Source organism: Rhinoraja longicauda, chromosome 24 (assembly GCF_053455715.1).
Source record: "Rhinoraja longicauda isolate Sanriku21f chromosome 24, sRhiLon1.1, whole genome shotgun sequence".
Classification (NCBI taxonomy): Eukaryota; Metazoa; Chordata; class Chondrichthyes; order Rajiformes; family Arhynchobatidae; genus Rhinoraja; species Rhinoraja longicauda.
Window position 1 is genome coordinate 13,589,690 of NC_135976.1, and position 19,651 is coordinate 13,609,340.

Below are 19,651 nucleotides of genomic sequence, written 5' to 3' on the forward strand. Positions count from 1 at the left end.
TTATCTCTCTGCATGTCCGTGTGCATCTCTTTAGTTTTAGTTTTAGAGATACAGCACGGAAACAGGCCCTTCGGCCCACCGAGTCCGCGCCGCCCAGCGATCCCCGCCCATTAACACTATCCTACACACACAAGGGACAATTTTTACATTTTACCCAGCCAATTAACCTACATACCTGTATGTCTTTGGAGTGTGGGAGGAAACCAAAGATCTCAGAGAAAACCCGCGCAGGTCACGGGGAGAATGTACAAACTCCATACAGACGGCGCCCGTAGTCAGGATCGAACCTGAGTCTCCGGTGCTGCATTCGCTGTAAGGCAGCAACTCTACCGCTGTGCCACCGTGCAGTCCTACACACACTGGGGACAATTTACACTTATACCAAGTATACAAACCCAAGCCAATGAACCTACAAACCTGTACGTCTTTGGAGTGTGGGAGGAAACGGAAGATCTCGGAAAAAAAACACGCAGTCACGGGGAGAACGTACAAACTCCGTACAGACAGCACCCGTAGCCGGGATCGAACCCAGGTCTCTGGTGCTTCAAGCACTGTAAACAAGCAATGCTACCACTGTGGCACGTTTGAGATACAGTGCGGAAACAAGCCCTTCAGCCCACCAAGTTTGCACTGACTGGTGATCACCTTGTACACTAACCTACGCACACCAGGGACAATTTTGCAACTTACCGAAGCCAATTAACCTACAAACCTGTACGCCTTTGGAGTGTGGGGGGATACCGGAACACCCGGAGAAAACCCACGCAGTCGGCAGGAGAATGTACAAACTTTGTACAGACAGCACCCGTAGTCAGGATCAAACCTGGGTCTCTGGCGCTGTAAGGCAGCAACACTTGTTTTCTCAAGTCAAGTCAAGTCAAGTCAAGTTTATTTGTCACAGCCACATACAAGATGTGCAGTGAAATGAAAGGACACCCACAGTCCAGCAATAGAGCAATAAAAATAAACAATTTCACACACAATCACAACCAACACAAAACAAAAAAAAGAAACATCCATCACAGTGAGTCTCCTCCAATCACCTCCTCACTGTGATAGAAGGCCAGAATGTCTTTTCTCTTCCCCTGCCGTCTTCTCCCGCAGTCAGGCTGTTGAAGTTGCCACGTTCCAGGCCGCGCCGGACGGTGAAAGGTCTGCAGCGGGCCGACCAAAGCCCCACGATTCGGGGTACTGATTGAGAATGATCAGCCATGATCACATTGAATGGCTCGAAGGGCCGAATGGCCTCCTCCTGCACCTATTGTCTATTGTCTAAAAAGGTCACATCCTCGTTCGGAAGAGACAATTTGACAGTCCTCCCCTCCCCCCCCCCACATAGTACACAACCACAAAAAACACTACATCACATCTACACACTACAATCAAGACAAAAACCTTCTATATCTCTTACAATCTTCTTTTCTCACTATCTGTTCAGTAATATTAAACAAAATAATTCCCAGACGTAGTTGATTGTATTTGCCCTCAGTACTCTGTCTTTGCTGTCTCTTTTAATGAGGGAAAAGAAGCCACTATCTTGCATTTATTTATACTGCACGTAGTTGAATCAGGATTGATGTAATTGATGCCATTTTTCTAGTATATAAATTGGTAGCTGCTGCCTTACTTTTAATTTTCATTTTTTATGTGAAATAATAATGCTGGATTGAAAAAGCTGGAGTGTTGTTAATGCAAGTATTTTACATTCCTGTGCCATATATCAAACTTGATTTTGGAACTCATCAAACCAAATATTTATTACAATTCGTTAAGCTTGAAAATCTGTAGCAATTATGTTGAATAAGTTGTTACCAGGCATGTGATGTAATAAGTTTTATATTTTATGACATAACCAAAAATCTCTCACTACTTTGTTGCTGTACAATTATGTGGTTAGTCTCAACTGTGGAGGAACTAATTAAGCTAGATGGATGAGTGCATGCACTTAATAGACATGGAAATTATGAAGTTATCACCTTTCTATATTACGCCCTTATGGATTTCAAACTAATGAACATTTCCCAAGTAATCCTATCAGTCACGTAGTTTTGTCACCCAATCTCGGTTAATCCCACTTGCCTACCTTAGACCTTAGACCTGTATTCCTCTAAAACTTTCCTAATCAAGTACCTGCTCAAATACCTATCAAGCATTGTAATTATATCACCCTCTACCACCTCCTCTGGAAACCTATTCCATCCACCACCCTCAATGCATTCACAAAGGGGTTCATGGTGTGAAAGTGCTTGGTATATCCTTCAGCGGTGAAGCGTCGCGATGATGGGGCCTCGGCGGTGCTGAAGCCTTGCAAGTCAACCCACGGTCGACGGTCAATGAGAGGATGTAGGACCACCATGAGGGGGGAGGGGAAGAACAATGGAGGACCAGGCTTGGAGGGACCACCGTGAGGGAGGTGGGGGGAGAACAATGGACAATGGGGGGGTGACAAAGGACAATGGGGACTAGGCGTGGGGGAACTGTTGGGGGGGGGAGTGAGCAAAAGGGGGAGCCGGCGTGCTTTGTAACTTTGTCAGCGCCGTAGGTGGCTGCTATTTCTATACATTGTGTATGCAAGCAAAGAATCTCACTGTGCCTAGTCACATGTGACAATAAAGTATTCCTATTCCTATTCTGCCTAGCAGCAGAATTAGACCATTTAGCCCATTGAGTCTACTCCACCATTCAATTATGGCTGATCTATTTTTCCCTTTCAACCCCATTCTCCTGCCTTCTCCCCATTACGTTTGAAATCCATACTAATCAAGAATCTGTCAGTCTCTGCCTTAAAATACTGCATGATTTAGCCTCCTACGTTCTCTTCATAACCTTTGACTCCCTTACTAATCGAGAACCTATCGATCTCTGCTTAAAAAATACCCACTGATGGCCTCCACAGCCATTTGTGGCACTTAATTCCACAGATTCTCCACCCTTCGACTAAAGAAATTCCACCTCTACTCATTTCAAAATTTATATCCTTTTAATTCTGAGGCTGTGCCCTCTGATTCTAGACTCCACCAATAGTGGAAGCATTCTCACCACATCCACTCTATCCAGGCCTTTCGGAAACAGGCCCCATCTACACTAGTCCCAACTGCTTGTATTTGGCCCATATCCCTCTAAATCTGTCCTAACCATGTACCTGTCCAAATGTTTTTAAACGTTGTGATACTACTTGCCTCCCCAACCTCCTCTGGCAACTCGTTCCAATTACCTACTACCCTTTGTGCAAAAACATTGCCCCTCTGGTTCATATTAATTTTTCCCCCCTCACCTTAAACCTATGTCCTCTGGTTAATAATTCTCCAACTCTGGGGAAAAGACTCTATGCATAGAAAAAGTGGAAACTCTCACAAATTATGGATCAATATTTCACCAATGGTATATATTTTTTTTAATCCTCCCTAGATTAAATTTATTTGACACAATTCACCGAGGAGTGCCTTCTTGGAGTAAAGTCATTCCATGAATGCCTGTTAAAGTTGTTTTGGTGTTCGGATTGCAGTAGAATATTTTGCAATATGAATGGAAAATGGTGCCATGACACGTTGTGCAACAATAAGAATGGCCCGGATGTGTTGAGTCATGTGCTGGTTAACTGCATATCAAACCTGGCTTTGTGGTGACTGAGTTTGCATTTACTCTTCAAGTGTGGGTGGGCTGATTAATGTCTGCTGTTTGTTCCTCAGGTTATGTGGTTGAAATTCAACTTTGAAAACATGCGCTAAGCCTGAGATGTAGGTAAATTTATCTACTTTCCTTTTCTTCTGTAATTCAGTTCAATTGAGATTAATTTCAGATATAGGTTACACTGTGTAAATATTACTATTAGCCCATATAGTCAAGGACAACTATCTCAACATCTCAAAACTGGATTCACCCTTATGTGGTGTACTGCATAGACTGTGTAGAAGGCACTCCTACCCTTTTAGATTCATAGAGGCATAGAGTCACATAGTGTGGAACAGATCCTTCAGTCCAACTTGCCCGCACCGACCAACATGTCCCATCTACAGTTGTCCCACCTGCCTGTAATTGGCCCATATCCCTCAAAACCTGTTTAATTGTTTCTTAAATGTTGCGATAGTCTCTGTTTGGTGTCCCTGATAGTTTGGGTAACCTGCAAAAAAATCATGCAGTTTTGTAAAAAGCATTCATGTGTTAAAACTTTACTTTTGCAATTCTCAAAGGTATTAGCATTGGAAACTCTCAAATGTTGCTTCGTTGAAATGCTGAACTTGGAGAATATAATCAAACCTTAAAGAATCTCTTTCTGTGGCAACCACTAGCAAGCTGGAGCCCCGGTTACAGTGGAGATGAGGAGAAATGCAGAGCAGAGTAGAAACAACATGTGTTCGGTTGGTGTGTGTGACCCAACCCTTGAGCCCTTATCAATGCCATGCTGTAAGTAGAGCCATTTCACTCTGAGCTTAGGGTTGATCAGTCTGGCAGACATTGCTTGGGTACCTTACAACCCAACGGTGTGAATATTGAATGCTCCAATTTTTGGTAACGCCTAACAGCCTCACTCTTCCCTTTCTCCCCCACACCCTCCCTTTCTGCCCCCTGCCCTGTGCCCCACCTGGAGTTTCTTCGAGTTCTCCCCTTCTCCCAACCCCTACTCCTCCTACATTCCTTCCTCTAGCCTCACAATTTGCAACTCTTCGATCCTGTCTCACACCTTCTGCTCTTATTTCTGGCCTTTTCTTCCCATCAATCTGGCTTTATAGCCCATTCCCCTTGCCTGTGTCCACCTATTACCTGCCACGCTTTGTCCTCTCCCTCCTCTTTTCCAGCTTTCTTCCTCCCCCCTCACTCCCCGCAATTAGTCTGAAGAAGGGTCCCAACTCGAAACGTCACCTAAACAGAGATGCTGCCTGACCCGCTGAGTTACCCCAGCACTTTGTGTCCTCCAGAGGAGAGGGTGCTGCACCAATGCAGGAGAGGTTTGGGCCCAACGGGTCCACTTGGTCTAGTATCATTTAAAAACAGCTGAGTATTCTGCTCCATTTCTGAAATTCAATTCCATTGAAGTCAGTAGAATGGAATGTGAAAATTGGCCAAATTGCGCGCAGCATAGTGCATTTGGCATCACCGTCTATGCACTCATTTCCAAGCAACGTTATCCTGTTTCACCAGAAGCACTTTTGGAGGATTTATATACATTCTTGTCTGAGAAGATGTGAGAAGGTTTAAATAAGGGTGTGTTTGTCCTTTACCAATAACCGAACCACTCAACTACAAACACATACACACATGTACACACAGACACAGACACACAGATACACACACAAACAAACACTCACACACACACTTAGACACACACACAAAAACACACACACACACACACACACACACACACACACATACACAAATGCACACAAAGACGCACACACATGCACACACAAACACATATGCAGGCACACATGCACACACACACACACACACACATGCAGACACACAATGAAATGTATTTAAAATGATCCCAGTGGACAGACATTGGAATTATTTCACATGCCATGCAGGCAATCAAAAGATGTTATTATTCTAATTCTGAAGTGCGACTGACCACCACTATTTCCCCTTACATGGAAAACAACAAATGTTTTTTACTCATGTAGATTGAGAGATAAATATTAGCTTGGACACCAGGAATAACTTCCCTGCTTTTCTTGAAATAGAAGAATGGTATATTTTACACCACCCTAATATAGCAATTCAGGCCTTTGTTCACGTATCATTTGCGAGACACTATATCTGACAATCCGGCTATCTCTTGGTATCACACTGATATATTGGTGTAGATTGTTCCTATCTAGTCTCTGGAGTGAGACTGGATTCCACCGGCAAATGTAATGCTACGTGAGTCACAGCGGATATCAGAGACAACATCCTCTATGTTTATAAGTTTAATAATTTGCTACTAATCATTGTTGAGCATAATTCAAACCTATTCAGAGAAAACATTTCATATTTGTGCGCTTTCCTAACTTCAGTTTTTACAGATACAGATACAAAGAATGTATTGGCCAAGTATGTAAGAACATATAAGGAATTTGATTTGCCATACAGTCATACCAAAAAAACAGCAAGACACACAAATTACATACAAATTAACACAAACATCCATCCACTGTGATATAAGGCAATAAAGTCTTATCTTCTTCCCTCCTTTAAACACACTTACAGAACAACGCTAGCACAGTAACTTAAAGTCACTGTTCCCAACTAATCTTCAACTCACTTTAAAAGCAAAGCAAAATATTCCGATAACATCAAAAGTCTTAAATTCTTATGTTCACTTGTACTTTTAGACTTGAGTTACATTGTGCACAAAATTGAAGTTTTCTAATCTTGGTTCAGTATTTGATTCAATATTAATCTTAAATATAGAATCAACCTGATAATTAAAAATTAGTATTATATCTCCAAGACATGGGCTTGATTCTAATCCTGTGAATAAATCCAAGACTTGTTGTCTTGCCTGTGAATGTGTTCTGTGTAGATACAAAATGCTGTGGTAACTCAGCGGGACAGGCAGCATCTCTGGAGAGAAGGAATGGGTGATGTTTCGGGTCGAGACCCTTCTTCAGAAGAAGGGTCTCGACCCAAAACGTTACCCATTCCTTCTCTCCAGAGATGCTGCCTGTCCCACTGAGTTACTCCAGCATTTTGTGTCTACCTTCGATTTAAGCTAGCACCTGCAGTTCTTTCCTACACAATGTGCTCTGTGTCATTGGTCTGTCATTGCGAAGGCTATAATCAACTACAAATATATATTTAAAAGATCTATATAAACTTCAAGATATATATAAACTACAAATATATATTTAAAAGATCTATTGCAAAGGGTAATTTACCAGACCTTTGTAGCAAAAAGAAAGTTTCAGAATGTATTGAATTGTGTGGCCAGTGAGGTTTAACCTATTCGTTCATCAATACTGTAATATAATATCTTCAATATTCAGGCATCTCCATAACTCTCAACAATAATGTATTTGATTCCCTGTAGAAACCCTGTGATGCATTATTTGCCTGGATTATATGTACCAGCTATTTCTTTCTTATGGAAGAAATTTAAATAATAACAGCCCAATATATATATAGAGATTACTTTGTTCTATTCCTATTTCCTACATGACAAAGATGACAGCACTTCAGTGTTTGCTTTGGATTCGAGTGTATATCAGCATGTAACTATTTCTTTGAGATATTTTAGTTTAGTTTAGAGATAGGGCGCGGAAACAGGCCCTTCGGCCCACCGACTCCGCGCCCACCAGCGATCCCCATGCACGAACACTATCCTACACACAACAGGGACAATTGGCAATTTTACCAAGCCATTTAGCCTACAAGCCAGTACATCTTTGAAGTGTGGGAAGAATCTGGAGCACCCGGAAAAAACTCAGGTCCCAAGGAGAATGTACAAACATACCTAGATCTTTACCCTATCACTGACAACCTTTTCTTCTCTTCACCCATCCCTTTCTCAGCAACTAAAAAACACATTGATTTCCATGTTTTTTTCAATTCTAATGAAAGATCATCAGATCTGTTTCTCTCTCTCTCCACAGATGCTGCTCGATCCTGCTGAGTTTCTGTGACATTTTTGTTTTTTATTTCAGAATTTTAACATCTGCAAATGAGCTTTTTTTGGTTGGCTCAAGAGCCTATTTCCACACTGCATCTCTAAAACTAAAACTAAAACGAATGACTCTATCATGCTTTTTTTTTTACTTAATTAGAATGTGTCACCAGGCAATTATTTTATATATTGAAGCTATGAAATTGTATTTTAGCAATCTATTAAGTAATCAGGATGTTAACCTTTAATTTGGTCCTGAGCTACTATCTACCTCACTGAAGATCCTCGGACTCTCTTTAATCAGACTTTACTGGACCTTATCTTGCGCTAAACATTATTCCGTTTACACTGTGAATGGCCTGATTGTAATCATGTATAGTTTTTCCACTGACTGGTTAACACGGAAACATAGAAACATAGAAAATAGGTGCAGGAGTAGGCCATTTGGCCCTTCGAGCCTGCACCGCCATTCAATATGATCATGGCTGACTGTCGTATGTTGAAAGGCTGGAGCGATTGGGCTTGTATACACTGGAATTTAGAAGGATGAGGGGGGATCTTATTGAAACATATAAGATAATTAGGGGATTGGACACATTAGAGGCAGATAACATGTTCCCAATGTTGGGGGAGTCCAGAACAAGGGGCCACAGTTTGAGAATAAGGGGTAGGCCATTTAGAACGGAGATGAGGAAGAACTTTTTCAGTCAGAGGGTGGTGAAGGTGTGGAATTCTCTGCCTCAGAAGGCATTGGAGGCCAGTTCGTTGGATGCTTTCAAGAGAGAGCTGGATAGAGCTCAAGGATAGCGGAGTGAGGGGGTATGGGGAGAAGGCAGGAACGGGGTACTGATTGATAGTGATCAGCCATGATCGCATTGAATGGCGGTGCTGGCTCGAAGGGCTGAATGGCCTACTCCTGCACCTATTGTCTATTGTCTATTGTCTATTGATCATCCAGCTCAGTAACCTGTACCTGCCTTCTCTCCATACCCCCTGATCCCTTTAGCCACAAGGGCCACATCTAACTCCCTCTTAAATATAGCCAATGAACTGGCCTCAACTACCTTCTGTGGCAGAGAATTCCACAGACTCACCACTCTCTGTGTGAAGAAATGTTTTCTCATCTCGGTCCTAAAAGACTTCCCCCTTATCCTTAAGCTGTGACCCCTAGTTCTGGACTTCCCCAACATTGGGAACAATGTTAGGGAAACACGCAACAAAAGCTTTTCACTGTACCTCAGTACATGTGGCAATAAACTAAACTAAACTAAACTAATTTCTGGAGAGCTTGTTCTATTAAAATAAAGATTCATTTAGAAATAAAAATGCTAATATCCTTTGAGTAATGAAAGTCAGCAGTTGAATAAGCTGCATTACATTGCATTACATTGCTACAGCTCTATATCTTCTATCTAAGCATATTGGTTTAAAACTTAATAGAAAGGAATGCTCAACTAAAAGTGCCAGAAATCTGACCCAGATGCCACATGTCCGTGGAGATATCTATGATTTCTATACATGGACTTTCTCGAGGGAACCTCTGAAGATGGTAATAGTGTTGAAAGGCATCAATCTCTGCTGCACATGTTGCCAAAGGTCATGTTTACTGGCTTCAGACAAGCTGAGTGACTCACTCTACCCAGAAAGCAAGTAAAGCTAAAGGGAAACTTTGCAAAATCTGCCCGACAATGTGACTGACAATGTGAAAATCCTCAATCCACAACCCTGAAAAAATGAGGTAGTCAGTTTTTACTTAGCCAAGAGTCACGAGTGGGTGACACAGTGGCATAATGGTCGAGTTGCGGCCTTACAGCGCCAGAGCCCCGGGTTCTATCCTGACTATTGGAGCTGTCCGTACGGAATTTGTACCTTCTCCCCCTGACCGCGTGGGTTTTCTCCGGGTGCTCCGGTTTCCTCCCCTACTCCAATGACGAACAGGTTTGTAGGGTTTGTTAAAATTGTAAATTGCCCCTAGCGTGCAGGATAGTGTACGGGCTGATGGCTGGTCGGCGCGGACTCGGTGGACCAAAGGGCCTGTTTTAGACTCTAAAGTCTAAAGTGTTTTATTGTCACATGCACCAAAACAGAACGGCAAAATTCTTACTTGCAGCAGCACATCAGGATTTAAACACAGTACTCAATAGGTAATATAACAAACAAACATTAAAAAAGTTCAATAAATAAAAAAACCCATTATAGTGCATAAAACAAACAAAAAACAAAGTCCCTAGTACAACAAAGGCAGTTCATAGTTCAGAGTGTAGTTGGAGTTTGTGGTGTTAAAAAGCCTGATGGGTGTTGGGAAGAAGCTGTTCCTGAACCTGGAGGTCATTGTTTTCAGACTCCTGTACCTTCTTTCCAATGGCTGGTATGAAATGAGATTGTGGCCAGGCTAGTGTGGGTCCTTGATGATGCTGGCTGTCTTTTTGAGGCAGCGCCTCATATGGTGGTGGGGAAGTGATGGACCGGGCAGAGTTCACCACTTTGCAGCCTTTGTGATTTGAATAATCCCTGACATTTTTATTAGATGCTGTGTTTGAGCTTTGGAAGAATATAATGCGTCACAATTCCATTGAAATCATAAAGAGTGTTTGGATACAGTTATAACTCGCAAGCAATAGGTTACACAAATGCCTCATCACCATGTTTTACTAATGGAAACTACCTGTGAAAGAATTTCCCATTATTGACTGGTTCTCCATGTTGCATTTACTATCACAGTCCCACTGCAAATCCAGTGAACTAGAAGGCAATGGATTTAGTTCCTGCTTTCCGCAACAAGCAAGAGAAGAGCAGAGCTCACCCGATCATGGATATCAGCTGCCTTTAGATATTAGACTTTAGAGATACCATGTGGAAAAGGCCCTTCAGCCCACCGAGTCTGCGCCGACCAGTGATCGGCCAGTACACTAGCACTATCCTACACACTAGGGACAATTTACAATGTACAGAAGCCAATTAACCTGCAAACTGCACATCTTTGGAGTGTGGGAGCAAAGCGGAGCACCTGGGGGAAACCCATGTGGTCACAGGGAGAACATGCAAACTCTGTGCAGGCAGCACCCATAGTCAGGATCGAACCCGGGTCAACTCTACCGATGTGCCACTGTGCAGTCCCAAAGCGACACCATCAAAACAGACCACGTTAGTCTTTGTGGGCCCTGGCATGCAAATGTGTTTTACATATTACAATAGTGCTCCAAAAGGAATACATGCAGCACTCTGGAAAGAGCTAAACTCATGCACGATGACGTACCAAATGGAAGACTTTCTTTCCATACGAGGCCCCTCTTGTTGACTGTGCTCTGCAAGTGTAAGCCCGAGTTGCAGCTATCTCCTCTAGAACCAACTTCTATGTTCTTTTCCAATGTTTGAAGTCTATATATTTCAATTTTGATTACAGAGTGATTGATGCAATCACAAAGATAGCCCACCACTGTCTCTACTTCCTGAGAAGATCGGGGAGATTCAATATGTCAACAAATACTCTCTTGAACATCAACAGGTAGGTGCATGGTAGAGAGCACATTGATTGGTTGCATCACGGCCCAGTTCAGAAACCCAAACATTCAGGAACAAAGGAGATTACAAAAAGTGGTGAACACTGCCCCGTCCATCATGGGTACCGATCTCCCCATCATCGCGGGGATCTCTAGGAGGTGCTGCTTCATAAAGGCCTCCAGCAGCATCAAGGACCCTCATCACTCATTTCATTTCATGCCCTCATGCTCCCATTTAACTACCACCACTGGGAAGAAGCTTTAGTTCATCTGAAAATTGTGACCACTGGTTTCAGGAAAAGCTTCTTCCCAGCAACCATCATGCTGAACAAGTCTAAAGAAGGGTCCCTATCCGAAACGTTTCCCATCCAGGTTCTCCAGAGATGCTGCCTGACCTGCTAAATTACTCCAGCACTTTGTAAACTGGCATCTGCAGTTCCTTGTTTCTACCTCCTCTGGCATCTGCATGTACCCACCAGCCTCTGTGAACCTACCACCTCCCATACCTTTCGGTCTCTCACTCTCAGTAATCCTACAACTCTCTGAGTTCTATACCTTCCCTAAATTCTGTCTTCTTTGGCATTCCCGATTTTATTTGCTCTGCCACTTTTGGCTGGAGCTTGAACTGTCTAACAACAAGCTCAATAATCCTGAATCGCTCAGCTATACAAACTTCTAGCGTTTGTCTGGGTTTTTTTCCGATTTCCAGCATCTGCAGTTGTTTACATTTTCACTTATCCCTTGCACTTTAATTGACGTGGTGCCAATGTTTGTTTACTAACAGTTTGTGTTGTACTTTGTAATGGTTCATCTTATTAATGACTACAGATAAGTATGTACTAAGCTTACGGAAAATCTCACGGTGGTTGAACTAACTGTACGCTTAGAGTCACAACTGTAAGTGGATGGGAGTGAGATAAGTACCAAGAGGCAAAACAATATAAGTCATAAGTGATAGGAGTAGAATTAGGCCATTCGGCCCATCAAGTCTACTCCGCCATTCAATCATGGCTGATCTATCTCTCTTTCCTAACCCCATTCTCCTGCCTTCTCCCCATAACCTCTGACACCTGTACTAATCAAGAAGCTATCTATCTCTGCCTTAAAAATATCCACAGATGGCCTCCACAGCCTTCTGTGGCAAAGAATTCTACAGATTCACCGCCCTCTGACTAAAGAAATGTCTTCTCATCTCCTTCCTAAAAGAACGTCCTTTAATTCTGAGGCTATGACCTCTAATCCTTAGACTCCCCCACTCGAGGAAACGTCCTCTCCACACCCACTCTATCCAAGCTTTTCACTATGTTTCAATGAGCCCCCCACCCCCCCCTCATTCTTCTAAACTATTCTATATGCAAAAGTCAAAGATCACTTTGCATCTGGTGCAGTATTTTTCTTTGTTGATGAAATTCAAAGCCTAGTGCGCTCAGCAGAGAGAGCAGCAGCATTTTATTTTGAGAGTTTAGCACCTCCCACGCCTGGAAATGGTCAGGTCTAAGAGCCAACCACACAGGAGACCGCTCTGCTTCAGGAACCAAAAAAACATGTTTATCGGGTTTGAGGATAAATGATGCTGATTAGATTGTTAAAAGAGGCAAGTAAAGAAAAAAAAAGTTGTATAGTCAGGAGAGGTAAGAGAGTGATTTTCAATTAAATGCAGGAAGTTAAGTTAAAAATACCAAGTGATTGTTAAAACATACGACAGAAAGTATCAGGAAGCACTTTAATTAGTTTAGAGATACAGCATGTGCACAGACCCTCTGATTCCACGCCGACCATCATTCACCCCGTTCACACTAGTTCTACATTATCCCACATCCGCACCTACTTCCTACACACGAGGGGCAATTTACGGAGGCCAATTATCCCACAAACCTGCACATTGTTGGGATTTGGGAGGAAACCTGAGTACCTGGAGGACACTCACATGGTCACAGGGAGAACAAATAAATTCCGTACAGACTGCACCCGAGATCAGGATTGAACCCGAGTCTCTGGTGATGTGAGGCAGTAGTTTTACCACTACACCATTGTTCCGCCCTCGGGTTTCACATTCTAAGTGCTCAGTCAATTAATTTGTTATACATGCTTACTAAAAAAATAATTATTTATTTATTCCTGAAACGGATTTAGCCTAGATCAGGATGTAGAAAAAAGGAACTGCAGGCGCTGGTTTATACCAAAGATGGATGCAAAGTGCTGGAGTAACTCAGTGGGTCAGGCGGTATCTTTGGAGATAAAGGCTGGTGACATTTTGAGAGGTTTCAGGTTGGGACTCTTCTTCAGACTTTCTTCTGAAGAAGGGTTCCGACCTGAAAGGTCACCCATTCTTTTTCTCCAGAGATGCGGCCTGACCCACTGAGTTACTCCAGCACTTTGACCTTTTAAAATATGAATCTGAATTAAGGGCGACACAGTGGCGCAGCGGTAGAGTTGCTGCCTTGCAGCACCAGAGACCCGGGTTCGATCCTGATTACGGGTGCTGTCTGTACAGAGTTTGTACGTTCTCCCTGTGACAGTGTAGATTTTCCCCGGGTGCTCCGGTTTACTCCCACCCTCCAAGCATGTAGTGATTTGTAGGTTGATTGGTTTTGGTAAAAAATGTAAATTGTCCCTAGTGTGCAGTGCGTGCTAGTGTACGGAGTGATCGCTGGTCAGCACGGACTCGGTGGGCTGAAGGGCCTGTTTCCGCGCTATATCTCTAAACTAAACTAAACTTAACCTCTGGATAATAATTCTGTGGATCTGAGGAAGTTAACAGGGAGAAAGTGGTTTAAAGCATCTGTGGGAATGAAGGTCTGCAGATGATTGAGCATTGTATCAAAATTCCACACCTCCATACTTTGTCTGGAGCAGTGATGTGGAGAGCAAGACATTATAGGTGCCTGTGGTGTCAAAGAAAAACCTTTGACTGTTCTGACTTTAAGCTGTAGGAAAGTTTGAGTCATTCAACACCATCATTTTAACAAGGCCATTGTGGAGACTAGAAATAATGTTAGATTTGATGCGGGAGGCTGTCTGATAAAGTTGTGCATCCACCGGTACACCACTGGAAGCTGCTTCTGAATTTTATTGTTGAGCAGCAGTATGGAAAGTCGAAAGGAAAAAGGAGAGGAGTTCAGGACAAAGTCACGGTCTCAGAACTCCAAAGTGTTTCGGTAATACTGTCAGTGTCCGTTATGCCAAGTATAATGTTCAAAATATATCCTGATCTTACCAAGGTGTATAAAATCATGAGGGGGACAGATAGGGATGAATACACATCGTCTTTGACCCAGAGTTGGGAAATCTGAAGCAGGGGAATCAGAACAGTCTGAAGAAGGGTCTCGACCTGAAATGTCACCTATTTCTTTTCTCCAGAGATGCTGTCTGACCCACTGAATTACTCCAGGTTTTTGTGTCTATCTAGGGGAATCAAGACCCAGGGGACATAGACATAGGAGAGTGGAGAAAGATTTAATGATAAAGTTCCTGTTAAGTTCTCCCCCTACCACCTTAAACCTATATCCTCTGATTCTTGATTCCGCTACCCATGGATTCACCTTACCTATTCCCCTCATAATCATATACACCTTTATAAGATCACCCCTCATCCTCCTGCGCTCCAAGGAATATAGTCTTAGCCTGCCCAACCTATAACCGAGGCCCTCAAGTCCTTACAAATCATCTGTGCATGGTTTCTAGCTTAACAACTTCTTTTTTTATAGCAGTGTGACCAAAACTGAACACAATACTCCAAATGTGGTCACACCAACATCTTGTACAACTGTAACATAACATTCCAAGGAAAACTTGCTCCCAGCAGCATCACCAGGCACATAGCCTCAAACAACTCAAAACAGAAACAGTGCACAAATTACATATAAAATCTGCAAGACAGTAAAAAGAAAAAAACACTGAAAAATTCAAAACATAATTCGAAATGAAACAAGTTTACGGTGAGAGGGACAAAATGTGATAGGAACCAGAGGGGCAACTTTTTCATTCAGAGCGTGGTGGGTGTATGGAATGAGTGGCCAGTGGAAGTAGCTGAGGCAGGTACTGTAACAGAATGTAAAAGAGACTTAGATAGACACAAAGTGCTGGATTAACTCAGCGGGTCAGGCAGCATCTCTGGAGAAAAAGGATGAGTGATGTTTTGGGCTGGAACCCTTGTTGCAGACTTGTCAGGTGCATGGACAGGAAAGGTTAGAGGGCTATGGGCCGAATGCATGCAAATGGGATTAGCTTAGATGGGACACCTTGAGTGTCATGGACGGGTTTGGCTGAAGGGTGTGTTTCCGTGTTGTATGACACTATGAGTCTAAGTCTACGGTAGTGCAAGAGGTGGTCCGGAGTGTTCCATTGCCAAGGTAAGATTAGGGTGGTGCAACATAAAAGCTATGAAGTACATACCTGCAGGAAATGCCCAATAGGTCAGGCTTTACTGGTAAGGGAACCCATCGTTTCCAGCTTAACAATGTCCTTCCTCTAGCAAGTTGATCAAAACCGATCACAATACTCCAAATGTGGCCACAACAATTTATTGTACAATGATGGGGGACCTGGCAGGGGGCGTACCAAAAATGAAAGGGGACTCGGCAGGGTGGGGGGGTCTGCTGCCACTGCTGCCTTAGTAGGATCGCTCAGTAAACCTTCGTAACTTTGTTGGCGTTAAAGTGTGGCGACACTTGTTGTATGCCTAAGTGAGATCTGCTACATTACTTTACCAGGTTGTGTGCAAAACAAAGCATTTCACTGTACCTAGGGGCACGGGACAACAAAGTATCATTGAATTGTTGAATAGGAAGGGAAAATTGGAATCTGTATTACAAATGGATGTCTGGAACTGAAATGGGCAATTCTGATACACGCAGTGAGAACAATCTGAGCTTCCTCTTAATCTGAAGATAGACACAAAAAGCCGGAGGACCTCAATGGTTCAGGCCGCATCTCTGGAGAGAAGGAATAGGTGACATTTCGGGTCTACCCTTGAAGAAGGGTCTTGAAGAAGGATCTCAACCTGAAACGTCACGTATTTCTTTTCTCCAGAGATGCTGCCTGACCCCGTTGAGTTACTCTTTGAACTTCACAATTTTGCATTTCACACCATGTGCATTCTATTATTTGTGCTTTTGCTCTCTACTTGGCCACATTAACCGAACCACAGCTTATCACCACAGCAATCCTGATCTCACCTTATCAGCTGTAGTCACTTTGTTTTGTCTATCCCTCTGCACCCTCTCTACAGCTTCAAACTAATTTTTTTTCTCTCTTTATTAGTATTGACAAAAGGTCTTCGAACGGAAAAGTGAACTCCGTTTCTCTTTCCACAGAAGCTGCCTGACCAGCAGTGTTTCCAGCATTTCCTGCTTTTGTACAGGTTAGGTCAGGTTAAAAATGTCACTTGTCATGAAGACAGAGAGAAATAGCTTTAACATTTCAGGGTGATGACCTTTCAACGGCTTTAATGAAAGGTCAGCGGTCTAAAATGTTAATTCTGTTTCACTGATTCTGTTGACTATTGCCAACATTCTCTGTTTAATACGGTAGACTTCCAGCAGCTGCACTGTTTCGCTTTAAACCACATTTAATATTGTCTTTTGTATAATTGGTTCATAGTCATAGAGTCATAGAGTGAAAACAGGCCGATGGGCCCAACCTGCCCATGCCAGCCAAACTGCTCCATCTGCGCTAGTCTCACCTGCCTGTGTTTGGCCCATATCCCTCTAAAACTTTTGTGTCCAGTTCAATGGCAATTTTGCTTTTTTCTACCTCCAGTTCCCTCCCTTCTACTTTCGGTCTGATGAAGGGTCCCGACCAATGTCACCCATCCTTTTTCTCCAGAGATGCTGCCTGACCCGGTGAGTTACTCCAGCGCATTGTGCCTATCTTCTGTCCATTTCAGGACTGATCCAAGTTCTGCACTTCTTGCATCATCTCCCATCCCAATTTGTGAGTTAATTATTGCTCTCAAGGTGGCTTGGACTAGAGATAGCTCCCCCCTTTGAAAATCTGCCCCAGAAACCAAAGTTAAATCTCGCTGCAATTTTTGTCAGCAAAATGGTACTTAAAGGGACAAGTGAAAAATGGGAATACAAAGCAGCAACTCTTAATATTAAGTGGGGTGAGGATCTGAAAACTATCATCTATCACGCAATCTGGCTAAACCAAATACACAAAGTGATGACGGAAATGCTGGAGGAAGTATGTAGCACATAGAAGTACTCTTTGCCCAAGTTTCCCTGCTCTTTTCTTGCCTCCTATTAGTCCCTTCTGTTCAATCTGTTGGGTGCATTTCACTAAATTTACTCTGAGCTGACTTAGATAATTATGCGTGTAAGAAAATAACTGCAGATGCTGGTACAAATCGAAGGTATTTATTCACAAAATGCTGGAGAGAAGGAATGGGTGACGTTTCGGGTCGAGACCCTTCTTCAGACATGAAATTTCACCCATTCCTTCTCTCCTGAGATGCTGCCTGACCTGCTGAGTTACTCCAGCATTTTGTAGATAATTATGCAATCATTGTGTAATGAAGCCATTGAAAGTGACATTCCCAGGTCAGCCAGTCAGGTTATTGAAAGAGAACGACAACCACTGGCATTGTCACTGCACCAAACAATCGTATTAACATCAAAAGCACAATGCACGTAAGTCAACAAACATTTAATGGATGCAAAATGGTGGAGTAACTCAGCGGGTCAGGCAGCATCTCTGGGCGCCAAAACCTGGCGACACTCGTGTACTGCCTAAGTGAGGTCTGCTGCATGATTTTACCGGGTTGTATGCATCACAGGGCATTTCACTGTACCTAGGTATATGTGGCAATAAAGTATCAATGAACTATTGAATCAATGAAAGTATCATGAACCCACTGAGTTACTCCAGCATTTTGTGTCTACCTTCGGTGTAAACCAGCATCTGCAGTTCCTTCGTAAACATTTTTTAATGGACTTTGTGGGATTCCCTAAAGCTCAGAATGAGTCTATCCTTTTTGTTTTGCATTCCCCAAAGTTCTTCAATAAAGAGGTCTGTACTCTGGGCAGAATGACAGGAATCAACAGAATAGCAATTGAGCTCAATTTGAGATTTCAGCTGTAATTATTAACAAAGATCCATTGAGTGATACTTTTCTTGTTGAGAATTTTGCTGTATTATATTCTGGGGGTAGTGTCAACTTCATTAAGATAAAATACCAGTCTAGTCTTCACGGCGACACAAGCAGTTGTAGATCCTGGAATCATGAGCAAAAATACAAAATGCTGGAGGAACTCACTGGATCAGGCAGCATCTGTGGAGGGAATGGACTGACATAGTTGGACCCAGCTAAAATGTTGGCTGCCCATTACCCCGCCAGTTGCTGCCTGGCCTGCTGAGTTCCTCCAGCACTTTGAGTTTTAGTCTAGTATTCATTATCTTTTCTGAAGTGCTTCCCCAACAACAGTAGTGTTCTTTCAGTGAAGAAAGCGAATGGTATGTTGGCATTCATAGCAAGAGGATTTGAGTTTAGGAGCAGGGAGGTTCCGCTGCAGTTGTACAGGGCCTTGGTGAGACCGCACCTGGAGTATTGTGTGCAGTTTTGGTCTCCTAACCTGAGGAAAGACGTTCTTGCCTTAGAGGGAGTACAGAGAAGGTTCACCAGATTAATCCCTGGGATGGCGGGACTTGCATATGAGGAAAGACTGGATAAACTGGGCTTGTACTCGCTGGAATTTAGAAGACTGAGGGGGGATCTTATAGAAACATATAAAATTCTTAAGGGGTTGGAGAGGCTAGATGCAGGAAGATTGTTCCCGATGTTGGGGGAGTCCAGAACCAGGGGTCACAGCTTAAGGATAAGGGGGAAGTCTTTTAGGACCAAGATGAGAAAACATTTCTTCACACAGAGAGTGGTGAGTCTGTGGAATTCTCTGCCACAGAAGGTAGTTGAGGCCAGTTCATTGGCTATATTTAAGAGGGAGTTAGATGTGGCCCTTTTTGCTAAAGGGATCAGGGGGTATGGAGAGAAGGCAGGTACAGGCTACTGAGCTGGATGATCAGCCATGATCATATTGAATGGCGGTGCAGGCTCGAAGGGCCGAATGGCCTACTCCTGCACCTATTTTCTATGTTTCTATGTTTCTAAACTGATTCCATTATCAACTGGGTCTTTCCATTCTTACCTCTCCAGTAGACGGCTTTGTTTCATTGATCTCACCGATGAGGAAGTTGACGAGTGATCCATGATCTTTTCTGCAGTTTGGTCTTGACAGCTCACAGTAGTTACCGGAATGGATGTTAACTCAGACTGTACCATAGTGCGCACACTATCTATATTTTAGAACAAGGCACACATGGGCTGAAGCTAACCAGACACACTACAGCGTCCTGTCTGAATTAGGTGCAATATCTCCCTTAAATGGCAACTCATCTGGAAATAAATAAAATGGTACATTAATGGTGGTGGAAGCAAACCACACATCTCTTGTCCTTTTCAAAGTAAGACGATAGTTTAGTTTATAGATTACTGAATATAAATATGAATATGAACATGAACTTTGAAGATAAATGTTTTTATCAAGGCACAGAATTGATTATGGATATT

The 19,651-nt window shown here is 42.9% G+C and overlaps 1 protein-coding gene across 1 annotated transcript in view; it reads right to left on the reverse strand.

Moving 5' to 3' along the window:
- The window catches only part of LOC144605275 (receptor-type tyrosine-protein phosphatase R-like), a 47,537-nt gene extending 28,175 nt beyond the window's left edge, over positions 1-19,362 (reverse strand). Inside the window, 1 exon segment of the mRNA XM_078420374.1 lies at positions 19,230-19,362. Coding sequence (XP_078276500.1) covers positions 19,230-19,291 — 62 coding nt within the window. The 5' untranslated portion in view covers positions 19,292-19,362.
- Positions 19,363-19,651: the final 289 nt, after the last annotated feature.